The sequence below is a fragment of the Morchella sextelata genome (genome assembly GCF_020137385.1).
Source record: "Morchella sextelata strain SCLS chromosome Unknown scls_36, whole genome shotgun sequence".
NCBI lineage: Eukaryota > Fungi > Ascomycota > Pezizomycetes > Pezizales > Morchellaceae > Morchella > Morchella sextelata.
The window spans coordinates 16,307-35,419 of record NW_025408651.1 but is presented as its reverse complement, the minus strand read 5'-3'; the positions used below and the strand labels follow the sequence as shown (position 1 = coordinate 35,419).

Below are 19,113 nucleotides of genomic sequence, written 5' to 3'. Positions count from 1 at the left end.
GCGCGGATCGAGAAGAGCCTGGCTTAGCAAATCGCATTGCATGATAGTTTCTGTTTGGGCGTGTTCAAGTGCTGGCTAGGTCCAGCGAGAAGAGAAAGTAAGACGATGGGTGATTGTATTGATCTATATAATCGAATGTAAGAGGGACCAGGTCCTCTATTTATATATAGCAAGACAAAAGAAGATGTTGAACACGTGTATGCTGTCTAAAAGACACGCATACTCTCGCGACAATTAAAGGCACGTTCAGTATCAACAGGTTTAGCAAACCAAAGAAACAACGAAGCAAATATTTCAAAAACAAGAGGAGGGATATCATCAGTATCCTGGTTTTTATCCCAGATATGCAGATGCGTACAGAACCAAGGTAGCACCCCGAGCACCCAAACGGTCCAAACTCACGGCGCCGGCCACGATATATACCATGTTTCAACAAACACCTCTGGAGGTATTTCCTTCCCACGGCTACCTTGTGTCTTTACCTCTCTCACACTATTCGCCATGGTTTTCTCGCTGCATCCTCACACCCCCGGCCCCCTCAGGATCGTCTTTAGCTCCGTCCAAACACCTTTTTATCATCCTCTCAGAGTATGATACCGATGCGACCGAGTTTACCACAGTGTTGAACACCATGTCCGTCCGAGCAGCGCGGTTAACAAGAGCGAGAGCAACAAGACAAAGACATTGTAAATAAACGCGTACTACTTGATGCATAAAGAGAACCGAACTTGTGGTCTTGATAGTAAAAATAACAGGTAGCAAAACTCTGGACACATGTACTTGACGTCCAGCTGTTTCTTACCATATTGTCACTTGTCGTATCTCTATCCAGTACCATCAGTCTCATGATAATGGAAGCCCACTTGCATGTTCTCTCGTTCTCGTTCCAAACCAGTGGGCCTTGGCACCGTACAGGGTTAGGGATGCATTCAATTAGTAGATCTATTTTTAGCACTGCGTAGACCAACACGATGTCTAGCTTCATTGAGCGGAGAATATTAGCCTCCAGCAAATAAATACATGTTTCTCTCTCCGGGAAACACATACAGACCCCTTACCAAGTGTTTGGCGGATGCTTCTGCTGCCTGTCGCCGCAGAAACCAGAAGTACTGATTCGTCTGATCCGACTCGCACGACGGGTTGTACTGTTGTTCTACGATTGTTTCTGTTCCCGTCGGACCACCTCACTCCCATATATCAGCTTTTTAAACCGTTAGTAGTATTAGGTTCAGAACAATAGAATAGAACCCTAAATAACTAGTAGTCGGCAGAAGTTCGCACCGCTTCACTCCTACTCAGGGGCTGCGCCCCCGAACCCCGTTACAATAAATAAATCGTAGAAAGAACACAGTAGTCTTGAAATCCTCGTATTGGCTCTACAGCACACAGGATATGGATGAGTCCAACAACAACAACAAGTCATACACTGCCGTGTTTGCAAAAGGACAGTACACTTTGACACGAGACGAAATACCACACCTCCTGCTGGTTCAAAGAACAACGGAAAAGGTACTATTCAACATGATGCACGAGGAAATAACTAAAGACGAAACAAACACAATCAGTGGCTAACCTAAAACATAACCACCACTAGCCAGCAAGCTATGGCTAGCCAACCTTCAAGGTCAAAGCGGTGCAATCACCCAACCGCTCAAGCAATCCGAGCAACGTCTCATAGTAGCGATAAATGACAAACTTCTGGGCAGAGGTCGAGGAATGAACATCATAGTAAACCACCGCTCGCAGCCTCTCGTGCGGGTCGGCGCGTCGATCCGTCCAGACGGAGTGTAACTGCTGCACCGAATACTGTTGAATTCGCCACGGAAGATGGTCGCGATCAGGCTTGAAATCAAAACGCAAGCCGTAGCGACAAAGCACAGAGTTGAGCATGGAGATTGCCGGATCACGAAGAGCAACAATAAGATCCGGACAAATATCGACCAACTGACGCTTAAGCCCCCGACGCTCCTCGGCGGACAAGCGGAAGACTGTTTGCAAGTCAACGCCGTTAAGGCTCGAAGGAGTAATCAACTTGAATATATCTAAAACCAAGTAAATGACAAGAAAAAGTCAATAAATAGATGCCAACCAGCAGAACCCCGAAAAACGGATGCAATACAGACCCATCGGGCAAGTTGGCGTGAGCGGCTCGGTTAGACGGATATCGTTCGATGAGAGGGGAGACCGGTACAATCGTGGTGCTGAAAAGGTAAAATCCATTAATGAGTAAAAAGCCATTCCAAAGAAACAAACAGGCGGAAAGGACTTTGTCATGTACCCTTTACCAGTCACTGCTTAGGGTTAGGCCCTGGTCAAGGAGTTCCGTCAGGGTGAGATCTGGTGAGGCTTGGCGGACCAGGTCGTCCAGAGTTCAGATATTCGGTGATGTGCATCTGCAAACCTCGGTATTCCTTTCTCCACCACAGGCAAAACAGCAAAAGGAGCAGGGAAAGATCGGGGTGGGAAGCTGCAGGGGCTGGGGTCGGCAGGTACGGGGAGGAAAAGAAAGACTACAGACTGATCCTCGCATGTCCAGATGAGAATTGAACACATCTGGTCACTAGTCAAACACAACCCACAAAGGTTCTACCCAGATCATGGTTACAGAGGGAGGAGGGAGGAGGGGGTGAGGGGGGCGGCGGGGAGGGTGCTGGTGATGATGAGGGGGGTGAGCAAGAGGTGTGGGGGGGTTTGTTGGCTGTATATATAGCTATCCATCCGGTATATACCGACAACATCTACAACGCAGCTCTCCCAACCCACACCACCAACACCAATATCCCACCAGAGAACCGAACCTCCACCATCCGCGCCGCCAGATATATAGCGCGCCAGAATATATACAATGACCGTGTACAAACACCCGACTACCGCCGCCGTGTGTCATGTAGGTCATATACGGTGATATGATAAGATCGCCAAGCACCTGATATATATCCCTATCCCTATCCCTACCTCTATAGTTATGTAACTGCACTAATCGCCCCATGGAAGTTTTATAATTCATGGGCCAGCCATCTCCGACCAAGATTACCTTCCTGTGTCTTGGTGGTCCGAGTTGATACAGCCACTCTGCAAAAGTGTTCGTGATTTAGTTTTAATGTCAGTGCGCACTGTGGCGCACCCGTGAAGTTGATGTTATTAATGTTGAGATTCAAAACAACGAAAAATATATAATATAGTTCGTGACTGTATATAAAAGAAAGTAGGTCATAATCACCTTCAACATTGATTTCGGGCGCCATTGGTCACTAGGAAAGTCTTTTATTGGGGGGTTTTGATAGTCCGCCACGGTTACATATGAAGAAATGTCTCACTCCGAAATCGGAATCACGAACACTTTTGCAGAGTGGCTGTACAACCTAATGCCGGGACTATCAACGGTGATTATGAAGGAATTCTTTCTGCATCTTTATCATAATTATAACATTTATCCGCATTATATACTCGAGGCAGGAAATTGCAAGAAGAGCTAGAACCTGAAAATACTACTAGAGTAAGGGGATGACACTCAAAGTGATTTCCAGGTTCCGAATTTCTTACCTACCCGAGTAGTATGTAGATAATATGGTCATGAGAGATCCTGTAAATTCAACTACTTGTGACGCCGCGCGAAGTGCACCACCAGAGTTCGCATGCGCATGTACAGACATAACATCAAGATACCTGCGCCTGCCCGTCCACCGATCGAGATGTTGGTGGCCGATCTCTCTTGGAAACACCTTGCAATTGCAATTAGAACCAGATCCTTAACCCAGCACTTTGAATCTCGAGCGGCTATGAATATGCGATAAGTAATCACCGAGCCCACTCACAGCTTATCTACGATATCCTTCTAAGCATATATTGGATAGCTGATATATATATATTCCCACCCACTAGAGCTGAGCCCCAAGTACCCGTGCTCGGCCGGGAATGTTGGATTTTCAGTGCCTGTTTCTTTGTGTGGATTTCAGGGTCACGTCCAGTCTCATGCTTATTGTACAACTTTCAATTTGTTCTTTCCTTAAGGTGTTCTTAGTTGGGGAGGGGTTTTGTTTACGTCATAGCGTCAGCTACATGCGATATTCTTGTACCCAGAAGTCAATGAAACTATGATTTAAAAAAAAAAAAGAAAGAGAGCTGAGCCCAGTGATACATAACACCGGCAGGAAAACTCTTCGGAAATGGTCCACTGGCGTGCTGATCTTACCTTGCTATCGACACTCGGGTATCAGATTTCATAATTTACTGGTCACTGGATCGCGTTACACCCATCACAGAGCATATGATGCGCCACACATCTACATGTATGTTACTGAAAGATCACAACTTTAAATATAAGCCAATGAATTACTCTGCCGGCGCGTGCCTCCATCAAAACATTCAGCTAAGTGCCGATCGGATCCAGTAGAGCCGTCGGCACAATCTTTATTCCACCGAATCACACAAAGGTGCAAGGACGTTAGTGAGGGCCCAGAATTCCCTTCCCACAGTTCGCCCCATCTATTATACTGGAGGCTGTAAGCTGCTTTAACGCCCGGATGGGTATTTTTTTTAAGCCTTATTTTAGGCTTATATAAGCATGATATTCGCCTTTTTTGACAATTTTCTCTTATTTCTTTCTAAGGTCCTTATTAGACTATGGTTTTGATAATTTTAAAATATTTTAAGGCTTAACGGGCTTGATCAGTCTTATTTAAGGTATTTTTGAAAAATAAGGCTGAATAATGTTTATTCGTGAGATCAGCATGATAGCCCGATAGGTATACTTTTACACTTATTCGCCATAGTGAATTTCGGAAATGAAGTTTTTATTAATACTAAATTTAATGTGTACATTGATTTAAGACAATCTATTTATCTCCCCGCATACACACCTCCCCACCTTCCTACCTGCCTACCTGCCTACCTGCCTATTGACCTAGTTCGCTCAATTGGGTGCTCGATTAGGTGCTCAACTAGGTGCTCGACTAGGTGCTGACTAGGTGCTCGATTAGGTGCTCGACTAGGTGCTCGATTAGCTGCTCTATTTGATGCTCGATTTGCTGCTCTATTTTGTGCTCTATTTGGTGATTGGTTCAGTGCTACTACTACTGCTGCTTGATTCGCTGATTAGCCTATGTTTTTGATGATTAGGAGATTGGGGGGGGGGGGGGTGGTGCTAGGAGAGTAGAGGGGACGGAGGTGATAGAGAGGTAGAGGGGAGGGTATTAAAGAACAGGTGGAAGAACACAGTTTAATATTTGCTAAGTGCCTAACCGTAACCCAGAGTTAGCACCCGCACATGCCTATAATCCTGACGAATTTTACTAATTCCTATTTATTCGATAAATCTAATGCCAGAAGAGGTCTTAGAAGAGCTTGATTTTGAGATAATGCTGAGCAAAACGTCATGTTTTCGCCCAAAACAGGCTTATTTTTTGCTTTTTTGAGACATATGCCTTATTTAAGGCTTTTCTACGTCTTAGAGCTCAAAATAAGGCTTATTTTTTTACCCATTCGGGCGGTAATGTGGCGAGGCTTTCCAGTTTTACCTAATTATGAGGATGTATCATAACATATCACCTCACCCCATCAGCGCCGCCCACGTCTTGATCATTCGATTTCTTCGGTTAAAAGCCTATCATGAGAAAGTCTTCTCAGCCTTCTAGCTTTTTTCTTTACCGGTTTAAATGGTAGCTGTAGAGGATTGAATCTATCGGATCCGTCTGGGTGTGTCCAATAAACCCGCACTTTGGTCTGTGCCATCCCTGTCAGCGGAATCCAATATCCCGAGCCTGGTCCCGACATTTTGCCTCGCCTGAATGACTTATCGCCAAGGCCTCTTCAGCATGCAACTGGGTAGCTATGAAGTTTGTTTTCAGAATCTGCTTCTGCAACTGACCTCTCACTTTCTAATAAATATGCAATGCTAAATATTACGTGATCCTTGAGTATTTCCCCCGAAAGATGCCATTAGGATACCGTCTTGCAATTGGCTGTGTAGAATAGCCCCACAGAGTTAATTCTGAATACTTTGCCAACGTTCGGTGATATTTTACCTTGAAGATCCTTATAATCGTGTGTCGTACCGAAACCCGACAGGAATAATGAGGACCTCAAATCTGCAGGTTGGCGACCACATATTAGGGTATCTGCGAATACGTTCGCCTAACTAACGTATAATGGTTATCTCAAATTATAGAATTGGTATTTAGAAACGGAACTATAGGCAAGTTTTCTTTGACTGCCTCCCATATTCTTGCATTATGAGTGGAATTGTATCGACGCATTATGTTGCTTCTCGGGGATATCCAGGAGCGGTTAAAAGGCGGTTGTAAGAAGAAATTATAAATAGATTTAACTCCCCTAGGTTCACTAAAGTACCTACTCCAAGACTGCATCGCAGGATCTGACATCATAAATATGCGAGAGTGGTTGCTTCTGTGAGAGTTGATGTCGAATATCAGGCAGACGTGAGAGTAATGCGGTATGCAGTCTATGTTAATACTTTTAACGCACATGAGAAGGGATGTAGGTACATATATGTAGGCGAAACGATCAAAGCATTCGGGGAGCTCACTTTGAACAATAGGTTAGGTAATACCGCATCCTATAGGACCACATTGAATGAACTCCTAAATGACTTCCATAAGAGATTGAGAACGGCATTCACCCCTCGTGATCACGAATATTCAGGGCTTTGAAAATCCTGTGGTAGGGTGTAACAATACTAGATTACCATGTGAGCATCGCTCTACGCCCAAGTGGTTCAGGTCTATACTTACGTATGGGATTTCAATGTAATGTATGGCAGCTGCAGAAAATTGTGGAGTTAGTGAAGCCTTTTTGAAGATGGGAGGAGACATTGAGTTACGTTAATGTCAAGCGTGCCATAGCTCAGGAAATGTGGGAAGTGTATTCAAGTCTCAATGCTTCTCGACGAGCGAACGAAACCGTGCCTTTTCAAAGCGATGAACCAACTGTACTATTATGATGACGGACGAAGAGACTCGGCGTGACAAGAATATAAACTAGATGTTGCCATTTCTGAACACCTATCCCATGCCTGCCGCGCCTCTCGGCTATGTTCAGCCAGGTACTCCGCTCCATATATCGCCATTGGTCATCCCTGTTAAGCGAACACCGACCGCATGTGCCACAATGCTCAGCATATAATTCATAGAAGGTCTACATGTACTTACCATCGATATAAATTTTATCCCCTTAATTCTATTAGAAGTGAACCATCATGGGATATATATATGCAGACTGTTTTGCCATATATTGTGAAAGAGTGTGTATATTAACGTACGACATCTACACGACCAGATTCAAAGGACAGATGTGAGCCCCGCAATATCACAGAGAAGTGAGCTTGGTGATAACACACGTATATCTCTCAATGGTTAATTGATAATGAGTGAGAAGAATTATATGACCCTTGTACGGCGATAAAGAACTGTCTCTTACAATAAGTCAGCGAGTTAAACCTTGAAAAGCTTCTCCGGAGTACCGGAAAACTGCCCACCTCCCCACGCAAAACAGTCCCTATTCAGGTGGTAGTCACACAGTCGAATCTATCACTGTAATAAAGAAGTATCGTGGAGTTCTGATGACTAATCATCAAATATCACTCGCAGGGTTAGGGTATTTCTTGAGCTCATTGTTTCGTTTCTTTAAATCACAGTTGAGATGATACCCGACCCTCCTGTATGCTGAAGTCAACATATCTGGGGGTTCCAGATTTGTAGAAAGTTTGTGTTGCCCTAGGCTGTCCGTGACGCCTATTGTTGGTGGCTGAGGCTGAAGGCAATGTTGTGGAGCACATCTCAGCTGAGAATGGTTCATATTTGGCTCTAGAATTGTCGATATCAATCTATCCCTTCCGCCGTAGAGTTTGTAGCGGAGGCCGCAGTGGCCCTTAGTAAGCGTAATCACCCATAAATTCATTGAGTTAACTGTGTCCCGCGCCTTACGACCACCTTGGCCTATCAATCAACCCTGGTCGCTTGATACTGGGGATGTTTACTTTCAACTAGCTCGGCTCAACTGCACATACTCATTCTTGTCGACATGAACAGCTGCAGCCACAATTGAGCCCATCACGTTGAGAAGTTCTCTGCTCTGCATATTGGGCACCATCTCAAACCTTTCATCAGGTCATCCGCCCCTCATGCGGCCCAGCTGTAGAATATTCCCATCCCCATCTCAGCTTTCTCGGGACAGAGAGACAACGGCAGGTAAACTCATCTTCTCATACACGATGATCTAAACTCAGATTCTTTAGGCTCTCGTCGAGTATATAAAGCAGCTATGTTCGCCTATTCCCTTCTATCTCCCACCAATCAATCAACTCAAGAAAATTAAAGAAAACTTCTCATCAATCCACTCCGTCGAAACAATGTCTACTAAGGAAAGTCATCGCCCATTGAGATTACTATCTCTAGGTAAATCTCCATGGTCCTCAGGTGCACTAGTATCAGTGAGAACTCTAACAGATTTAGATGGCGGGGGAGTTAGGGGACTTTCTTCGCTTATAATACTTGAACGCTTGATGTGGAGGGCCGATCCCAATGCTAGAGTTTCTGATTATTTTGATATGATTGGCGGTACAAGCACAGGAGGGTTTGTTCCCCTTATATCGAGCATAAGAGACTGAATACTAATTTCCTGTTAATATGAAGCATCATCGCTATTATGCTTGGGTGTTTGGTACTACTCCTGTCCTGGAACATCTTAAATTATTCAATGCTAATGAACTGGGTAGAATATGAAAGTCTCTGACTGTATTGATGCATACGGAGAACTTTCCCGAATGATCTTCAAACTCTCCTGGATAAAGGGTAATCCCGCCGCTAGAGGTCTTCGTGCAGCCGTTGGTGCTGCGCAATTTGATTCGGAAACCTTGAAGAAAGCAATTTTTCAGATCCTGGAAAAGTATCTTCCTAAGGAAAGGAGGGGAAACAGATCAGTTAAAGATGTTCCATTTCTTTGCGACACAGATAAGTGTAAAGTGTATGTTCTAGCCTCCCTCTATTCATAAGGCTCCATAGAACACATGAATGGGCCGGGTTCATAATGTTAACCGTCAACAGGTTTGTGGTGGCAGCCCAATACGCCGACGGAGCTCCCACTCTTATCCGGAACTATACCAGCTCCGATTCTCCAGAAAATATGGATTTCAAGATCTTCGAAGCAGCTATTGCTACTTCTGCAGCCCCGACCTATTTCTCCCATTTCTCTAAGCAAAGGGAGGGCAATACTGATACGGCCGACTTTGTGGATGGGGGCATTGGGTCTAATAATCCCATTCTACATCTTGATATCGAAAGGAAAAAGTTTTTTGGAGATCGCAAGATTGGTTATGTCATCAGTGTGGGGACAGGTATTGCCACCACAGCTACAGAGGTCTCGACAAATCCAATCTCACTGGCGAAAAAGATTTTAAGCATCCTGACGGATTGTAAATCGGCTCACACACTTTTCAACCAGCTCAATCGAGACTATAAATATTTTCGTTTTGCTGCAGATGGGTTGGATGGTATTGCACTTGACGAGTGGTCGGAGTTGCAAAAGATTAGACAAATCACCTCAAGTTATCTCGCGGCTAGTGAATGGCTTATCGGCGATTGTATAAAGCTTATGAAGAAATTAAACGATCCAAACCAACTAGGTGGTAAGAGGAGAATGACTTACTCCTAATAAACATGTGGAAACCCCGGCACTAACAGTGTTGTAGAAGTAGAACCTCTGAACCCTGAGCAAAAAGGTATGTCCATACGCAGAGATACTCCATTTTTCTGATAAAACTTGCGCAAATATAGCTAACTCAAAGTTTTCATGATAGATTGTATGGGTAAACTATCCTTTCCTCAGATCGATAACCGTCAAATCGAAGCACAAACAGCAGAAAATACCTTCGAGTGGATCTGGAAAGCCGATGGAAAGTTCCGCAAGTGGATTGATGGAGCAAAGGGCAACACATTTTATATCACAGGCAAACCAGGCTGTGGAAAATCGGCACTCATGAAAAAAACCCTAAGTCTACTGCAACGCGATCTGAGTTACAAGAGTTTGGCAGTTGCAAGCCATTTCTTTAATGGTAGAGGAATAGATTTACAAAAGAGTTTGGAAGGCATGCTGCGGACACTCCTCGTGGACATCCTCATATTACACCCCCACCTCTTCGATCATATCCTCAAAGACCACATGTATCAGAATGATCGACAAGCTCTAACCGCTTGGACGTGGCACACGAACAACCTAAAAAAGCATCTTAAAACGATGCTCGCCGATCCTTCAATTTCTCCCATTATATTATTTATTGATGCGGTAGACGAGTGTTTAGACGAGGATAAAGACGCAATAATCACTCTTTTGGATGACATTGCGGATATTCCAGGTGTCAAGCTCTGCATATCAAGTCGCATTCATCCCGGGGGTGGCAACCCAGATCTGATTCTCGACAGGGAAAATACAGATGATATCGCGGGGTGGGTACGACAGGAGATGAAGAAACTCCAGAGGAAGTACGAATATGACGAGGACGAAATGTATCCAATTACCGAAGCGATTATATCAAACTCTGAGGGCATTTTCTCGTGGGCCGTACTTATTGTCCGAAAAATACAGATAGGCGCGCGCAATAGGGACGAGATTGGAGACTTACGCAAAATCATCGACGAAACCCCAACAACCATGACTGATCTTATACCGAAGATCTTTGAAAATATATCGAAGTCGAGCGAGGCCCACCTTGAGGAAAGCAGGAGGATCTTCCGCTTCTTATATTTTACCGAGCGGGCCCTAAGCATTTCCGAATTCCGTGATGGTGTGAATTCCGATATACCCCCTCCCTCGGGTGGGAGAACAGTACCGCTCTCTGAGAAGGCTACAATTCAGGCGGATGGGCGTTTTGAGCAACGATTAATAGCAAGATCTGGCGGCCTTCTCGAAAAGGGGGTTGGCAGTAACCTCGTCCTCGTGATCCATTACTGCGTCAATGACTTCCTCATGCCCAAGGGATTCGGTATCCTTGGAGTAGATCTGACCGGATCTCCAGACCTATATACAGCACAGAGTCATGACTACCTCGCAAGCCTCTGCATTTCATATTTGATGAGAGAGGGTATGGAGGAGCAGGTATCTTTGATTGAGAAAGACATCTCTCCGGAGAGCGAATCCGAAGTGGAAAGGAAAAATTACACACCAGAAGATTGGAATTGGAAATATCCTTTCCTAAATTACGCTACCTCATATTGGTTCCACCACGCTCGTGAAGCGCAAAATCTCGGGATTGACCAAACACACAATCTCGCGAGTTTCGATGAGAAATATTTCAACCTTTGGATTAGAATTGACAACCTTCAAGGTTGCTATCCATCAGATCGATGGGTTCCCGGAACATCTAAATTCCACATTGCGGTAGAAAATAACCTACTCGATTATGTCAAGGGGCTTGATCTTACGGAAATGATAGACACCCCCGGCGGAAGGCATGGCAATGCGTTGAGTGCGGCAGTGCTGCTAGGCCATCAGGAGATGCTCGAATACCTCCTTGAGAAAGGGGCGAATACTGAAGTAAGATATCGTTTTACCAAAGAAACACCACTTTATCTAGCAGTGAGCTCCTGGAACGAGTCCTTGGTCAAAGCCCTGTTGAAGGGCGGTGCCAATCCGAATGCTCAGTGTGATGAAAATTACACGCCGCTACATCTGACCAGCATTAATGGGGACGAGCAAATGGGCAGGCTTCTACTTGATGGGGGAGCTATCATAGATAAAACATGCGATGGACTTGATACTCCTCTTCATTTTGCAAGCAGGCACGGGAATAAGGAATTTGTTCAAATGCTTATCGAAAAGCAAGCAGACATCAATCTTACAAATGCAAAAGGAGACACACCACTCCATGACGCCTGCTACAAAGGATATTCTGATATTGTTGAGATCCTTCTCGCCAACAAAGCCAATTGCAATATTGTAAATCTTGACGGAAATACACCTCTGCATTGCGCTTGCATTTCCACCTACGACGAGCCGGATCCAGAATATGTCAAGGACCAAATCCGTGCCGATGCTATCTCAGTCATTCGTACACTTCTCACGCATCCGAATTCACTGGGTATCAATCCAGCATTGAAGAATGCGTCAGGGAAAACGCCACTGGAATTGGCAGACGAAATTGTACGAGCTAGTGCCGCCAAGATCTTAAAAGAGACGGCTGTTCGTGATGCGAGCAAATAAAAAATTTCAGAGTGCGGATATATACTCTAGGTATGCAATTTTAATAATCTTCGATCGGGAGTGAAATTAGTTTAGCTCACCAGTTTACTTTAGTTGAAGCGCATAAAACTGAATATTTAGCAGTGGAAAAGGTTACATACGTAGTAGTTGGCGGCTTGGTGGTATCGAGAAATAAAGGCCAATGATGATGGGGTAGGGGGACACATTATATATATCATGAAGGATACATTTTCTTTGAATTTCTTGGTGCTAAATTCGTTTTTCACACATTTATATATATAAAATAACACAATTCTCAGTAACTAGCCTTAATACTCCACCCAGTTCCCACGCCAGTGCCTGAGTCTCCATAACTACGATCGAGGTAAGAAGGCACCAGGCTCGAGCTCGAGAAGATGGAGATATGTTTTAGAACGGACTAGGAGTACATCCACTACCCACGTGTCCACTAGTATAAAACCTATTGATATTGAAACAAATAGGGAAAAGGTCTAAAATAAGACTCTTCTCGGTAGAGGTGCTTTACAACACATGATGCAAGATGACACAGTTCGCTATGATACAACTATGTATGTACATGTCCTTGATGGCATAAGCTACAGTACGAAAAAAAGAGGCTGTAATAGGTACTGTACCAATACGGAATTGTGCAAAACTTCCGAATTAAATCGGAATCCTAACTATTGTACCGTAGCAACACCGTAACAATACCGTAACCCTACGGTATTTTGCCAGATATGGTACTGGATCCACCCGCTTTTTTGGTACTGTACTATATCTTATTTCATAACTTACTATTTCTTACTTTCATAAGTTACGATGATTCCCATTGTTACAGGTTGCCAGCCTACTGTTTTGGATTATTCCTTATGTTATTTACTTATTTATTTTCCTTACTGTGTGAGAGGTGGAGGAAGTGATTGGGAAGTTCTGGGGTAGTGCGATATTGTCATAGACTACGGTCTGTATACAATTAATGAATTAAACAAAAAAAAAAAAATGTCCTTGGTGGCTGATCATGAGCACCGACATCGAAGGGTTAGGGTTCTGCCTCATCTTGGCACATTGCCAAGCTTTAAGTATTACTTCCAGCGCAGCACCCATTATGGGCGGGTGGTCTAGTGGATAGACTGCTCGTCGGGTTAGACACCGAGTGTACCCAGGATACAACCACATACATAAGGTCCGGGTTTCAAACCAGGGGTGGGGGTAGGAGCGCAAATTCATTAATAAGTCGCTGCGGTATCTTTTGTAGTTCTATAGAACCTTTTGTTCTTTTCTTCTTTTTCTTCTTGTAGTCGTGATGAAATATAGAAACACTATTCCATGTTTGATTTTTCTAGAGGCGGAAGGGGTGAGTGGTGGGGCTGGGAATCGACCTTTATTACTGGCCTTGCCCGATTGTCTTTGTGCTCTCGGTGTAAGGTCAAGCAGATGCCTCCTGAGAACCGTGTCATCTTGCATCATGTGTTATTGCAGAGCATGTATACCGAAAACTGTCATTTTAGACGTTTTGCATAAAGAAAAACCTCATCTATAAGTATGAAAAGAGAAGGGTATTTCCAAAAAGAAAAGAATAAATCTCTGGACGAAAAGAACCCTAACCCACCATGTACCATAGATCGCTCCAACCCGGTCCCCGCCCCCAAAAAATTAAAATGAGGAAGCCGGTGCGGCACCGTGAAAGTTTCAGGCCAAGACGGCTTTATTTGCAATTGGCCGCTCTGCTATCACGACGATTACAAGCTACAAATGCAAACAAAACATAACCATTTAGAATATAGAATTCCGTTATTACTAAACTCTTACAGTCCCAGAACCAAGAGCTAAGAAGAAACCAAATCACTACTAGATTAGCTCTATGTGTCCTACTCCACAAGTACTACCTGATGTGGAGAATAAACCAGAATGAGCGAGATTCGCAATAATGGTCTACCTTATGTTGCTGATCTCTTCGCCCTCCTTGACTTCGCATAAAAAGCAAAAAGGTAATTTCCACATTTAGGATTCGTACCTAAGGTCTCTTTCACACCTTTGTCTTCTAATGTGCTGTATTTCACTCACTTTTCTCATACAAACCCCGGCCCTAGACGGAGGGAGGGCGGGTCGGGGACTTGGGTAGAACAAGCCGAAGGCCTATTACTTACCGTGCGCATTTTACTAAGTACACATACCGTACTAAAAGAACGGGGTGAGATCAATACCATAGAATCCGGGATTTAGGTGCCGAATTCACTCTGCATCGTAATAAGCATACCGTGTCAATACTATACATACTAGCTTATTAGCGGGAACACCGTAGCGAATCCACACCATCTTAAGCTTTCCATCATTTCCTTGCCCATTGATCTTATCCTATCTCATAAAATCTTTATACTCTCTTATATACGGGCAGCATTGGAAGACAAAGGGATGACGAGTGTAGTCAAGATGTCGTTGAACTGAGGCTTGGCGTAATCAATATTCGAGTGATTTCTCATGACCTCCTGTTAGAATAATAATCATAACACGTCTCCCGCACATTTAAGTACTCATGGGTTAAATTCTGGCTTACGTCCAAGTAGTCCTTCATTCACCACATTACTAAGCTTTTGCTGCAGGATGGCATGACGACGACTACATATATCCTCCAGGTTGCATGATACGCAAGTGGGGGCCTGATCAATGATCAATACACCGATCTGAAAATATCCTTGCTATTATCTCTCTCAATTTGGACTTGATCTTCAAATACGTTTTTACGGTGGTAGTAACCATATATAGAGATATCGCTTCATAGCGTCCAGCCTTACTTGGTATCGCTCGGCGAAGAAGACTGAAATGTTGTCATTTCCGCCTCGTTTGAGTCTTCGTGAGACCTATGTCAGCCCTGTAATTTGAGCTTAATCTCCTCAGCACTAGTGAAGACTGAAGAGAAGATAACAAGCAAGCTGTATTGGTGGTAAAGGCGCTGTGAGATTAAGTACCGCGATGTAAGGGAGCATGTGGACTGTCAGGTCATGATGGCCGCTGAATTCAAGGGTGTGCTTTTTACCTTCGCGAGTTCTACCTAGCTGATGGCATAACTAGCCCCTTTCAGAACCATGCCAGGAATTCTCAATACCAGGATCTGGCCTTTCTCAGATCCAGAGTCACTCTGTATGACCTTACCTTACGAGCGAACCTTGCCTAACACCCCAACCAAGACTTTTCTGATGACAGTATCTATCCGGCTCCTCACATTTCCGGCCGGTGGTAGACAATCTCAACGGCTATGGTGGGTTTCGACGGCTAAGGCCAATTTCAACGGCTATGGCTGCGGAGATTTAATCTTTGTGGTATGTTGCATAACCGTCGTATATTGCTGGGAGCAGTCTAGATCAATGCAGTGGATCTTGGTCGACGGCATTTGGTGGGTTGGTATATATTGGGGTATCGAAAGTGGAAACACTGCACTGACCCCCTGGGTTACTTGGGTTGAAGCCCCTATGATCGGGCAAGCATTCCTATTTGCTGTGTGCCATGTTTCGCCATATGATTGGTAGGAGCGTGATAGTCGCTGATACTGTGTCGATGACAATTACTGCTGTGTATATTTAGGTTAATTGTCCTAGCTAGTCTAACCAAATTTTAAAAGCTAGCAGCCGTGGCCTCTCAGTTTTTGCACTCTTTGATACTTGTGACTTGTCCCCCCCGGCCAGCATTTGACAACGTCTTCCATGCTGTCTGCAGCAATCTTGTTTTTTGTCTTTCATAAGATTTTTTCTCTTCCACCCTTGTTCCATCTGATTATACAACACGATATTTTTTCTGTCTCTGAACAAACGCCACCTTTAGTGAAATAGATTCCCGTTAACGCCTAACGTCTCATGATACCGCCCATGTAGAGTATTGTACTGGCTCCCATATCCACCACTGTACCACCATTATCAACCACCCTGGAGTATGTACTCTATCTAATCTGCACATACAAGCACAAGCCAATCATCTCCCTCACCCATACCTGAAACCACAGCCAACCTCAATCGCTCGACCCGGAGCCGCGCCATTCGGGTCTATCGGAACTAGCTCAAGCGAGCCGTCCTCACTGTCTTACGGCTGGATGTCGGGGGGGAGGGATCTGAGCCCTAACACAAGCTTTGGAGTGCATATATCGAGACGTTACACGGGAGGCGTCCCTGGGATTCCGATTGTCGAACATGAACACCGTTACATGCCAGCTATGTGTGAATTGACCGGTACATACTCTAGAGTAGAGTACTCTGCTCTGCTCCCGGGAAAATTACCCAGCTCGCCCTCACCACTATGGACGTTTTTCCACTCCTGGAACTCACCTCATGTAACCGGACCTCCCTCCTGGAGTGGAGTCGAGACGTGAGTAGAGTAGGGTGTCTTCTAAATCTCCCCCCTACCTACCTATTCACATACACGCCCCCTCGTCTTCTCTCCCCTACTGCATTACTCTATTGACATCCCCAAATGAAAGCAATCAACTTAGAAATCTGACACCTTCCAGCCACACTCTGCACTGCAGCCATGCAGGCCAAGCCCCACCGTGACGTCCAAATGTCTCACCCCCTCAAATAGCAGCGGGTATGGCACTGCCGCGTCGATCGGTCCCTATTCCCACGTTTCAACCTCCCATCCACCACAATGCTGACAGGAAACTTTATCGGTACCAGAGGAACTCTAGTTTGGGACGCAGAACCGGGTCCGTAGCGAGGTCGAGGTCGGCACGACTCTACGAGAGGCTCTGAGAGTCCCTACCTACATACATACACTCTAGAGTGCTCGCACGAGAGGGGGAAAAAGCAAGCTCTGAAACACATACCATGACAGTCGGGCGCGGCAACGGCGGCGCTGGAACAGGAAGTTAAGCCGAAGGAGGCCAGGATGTAGATCACAGCCTGTCACTCGGTTTTGTGTATTTTTGGTAGTGAAGCTGGAAGCACTGCTGAACTTTGGGGTTGGTTACTGTGTAGACTTCAACCATCCTTACTGCCCTATTAAAGCTCAACTGGTAATTGAGCATGTAATCCATCATTCCGATAATACCCTCCCCCCTCAAAACGAACCCCCCTCCCCCGCCAGGCCCCTTCGACATGACTCAATTCCACCATCTACATATGCCACCTTCCTCTTTGCCCACATTCGTTCCGGCACCATGGCCAAGATACCTGTCTACACAACATATCGGATTTCCAGCAAACCTTAACTCTCCCCCACTCGCTCGTATCCCTAATATCATCACTCGCTCGTATCCCTCATATCATCACGCGCCAACATCCCGAAAAAGGAGCGGTGCCAGCCCACCCACCGCGCCTCAATTCTCTCCGCCCACTACCCCAACCTGTCCAGTGAAAGGGACAAAAGCAAAAAATATGGAGAGAAAAAGCACATATCCTTCCCACGTGCTCTGTATGTATCATATGTGTGCTCTGGCTAGGTTAGCACTCTATGTATCACCCACAATCACTCGCACCCTCCCCCCTGCCACTTGCTCTAACCGACGTACGGCGCCTTACATAACCCACATAACCCCCGGCACCGACATGCGCCAACCCTTGCCCTGGGATCGGGGTGTCGGCGAAACCGCTCGGAGGTCGCCGGTCTGGGGAAGGAGGAACAGTGAACGGTCTTTCCTGGGCAGCGGTGGTCGTGTGGAAGAATGTTAATCCGCCGAATGTGGATGTGGAGTGCCGTGGAGGCAGGTGGATTGGTGACTGAGTTGAGGACGAAATGGAAAAGCTTGTCGGTGTCGCCGAGTTTGGGGGGAGAGTGGTACAGCCCCCACGGTAGAGGAAAGGTGTGTCTTACATTGTCTGCACTGTGTAGGTAGAATGGGAGGCTTTCTCCCGGCGTATTGGAATAGAGTGCTCTAGTGTACTGTACTCTACTCTAGCGTGCCATGTGGTGAGTAAATAAAGACAGAGGGCCATCTGTAATTTGGTCCCAGCCCAACCCAGCAGAGCGGTGTTGTTCTCCGTTGGGTCTTGGTAGGTAGAGTACTCTAGGCCTAGTTGATGAACGGGGATGGACCGGTTATAACGGGTGGTGGTGGAGTAAAACATTAACTAATGGGCACAGTGGGTAGAGTACTCTACAGACTCAGATACTACATACATGTACCTCCATGTATGGATAGGGAGATCTACCTCCTGAGTTTAAAATCCCGAGGACCGTGGTATGTAGTTAGTGTACATACATCGATATTTGCACTTGAGTTGCCACGGCCAGTTAATTAGTTGATCACCAAGAAATAACTGACTGAGTGAAGGAGTGAGTGAGGATTGTACCCCAAACAGTAACACGACAGACAGTAGGCACACTTTCTCGGAGGCTTCCCATTATCACGAAACACGTCTCTCCCCAACCAGAACCCAAGATCGGCTAGTGCTCCCTCCCCCGAACCAGGGAGCGGGTAAACGGCCACATATCATAAATCTGGGGGTTGCACGAGAGGTCTTTCATGTGTTTCTGGGGTATTATTCTAAGACCTAGTTGCTACTAGTAGTGTAGATAGGAAAGTGTCTAGGTCTCGATGGATTCGGTAGCTGGTAGGGATCATTAGTATTATTTCCTCCTGGATCGATTGTCAGCCCTTCGCTTGTCTGGTGTGTAGTGATTACTCTGCAAGTACATACTCTAGTTTTCTTTTCCTTTCCTTTTTTCTTTTTGTTTGACTCGCCCCGATAATCCACGCATGGGGAGGGAGGAGCGAGGGAGCGAGGGAGCGAGGGAGCGAGGGAGCGAGAGTGAGTGGGTGTTTAACATTATGTATCTAACCTCCACCCTCCCCCCCCCTCCCCCCGGGAACGCAGGTTCGGGAATTGAGCACCGGGTCGCCGGTACGGTACTACCTAGCTAACTGTATTTTATTTTACTTACTTCTTTACTTTTACTTGGTTGCACTGTTTCTTGCAT

General features: G+C 45.4%; 1 protein-coding gene across 1 annotated transcript; it reads left to right on the top strand.

The window, feature by feature from the left end:
- Nucleotides 1-8,734: 8,734 nt before the first annotated feature.
- H6S33_009882 (uncharacterized protein) lies at nt 8,735-10,078 on the top strand (the record flags this gene model as incomplete). The annotated part of the gene is made up of 5 exons (XM_044841323.1): nt 8,735-8,979; nt 9,060-9,640; nt 9,704-9,733; nt 9,812-9,820; nt 10,071-10,078. 5 exons carry the CDS (start codon nt 8,735-8,737, stop codon nt 10,076-10,078), a joined length of 873 nt encoding a protein of 290 aa, XP_044687436.1.
- Between the last annotated feature and the right edge of the window lie 9,035 nt (nt 10,079-19,113).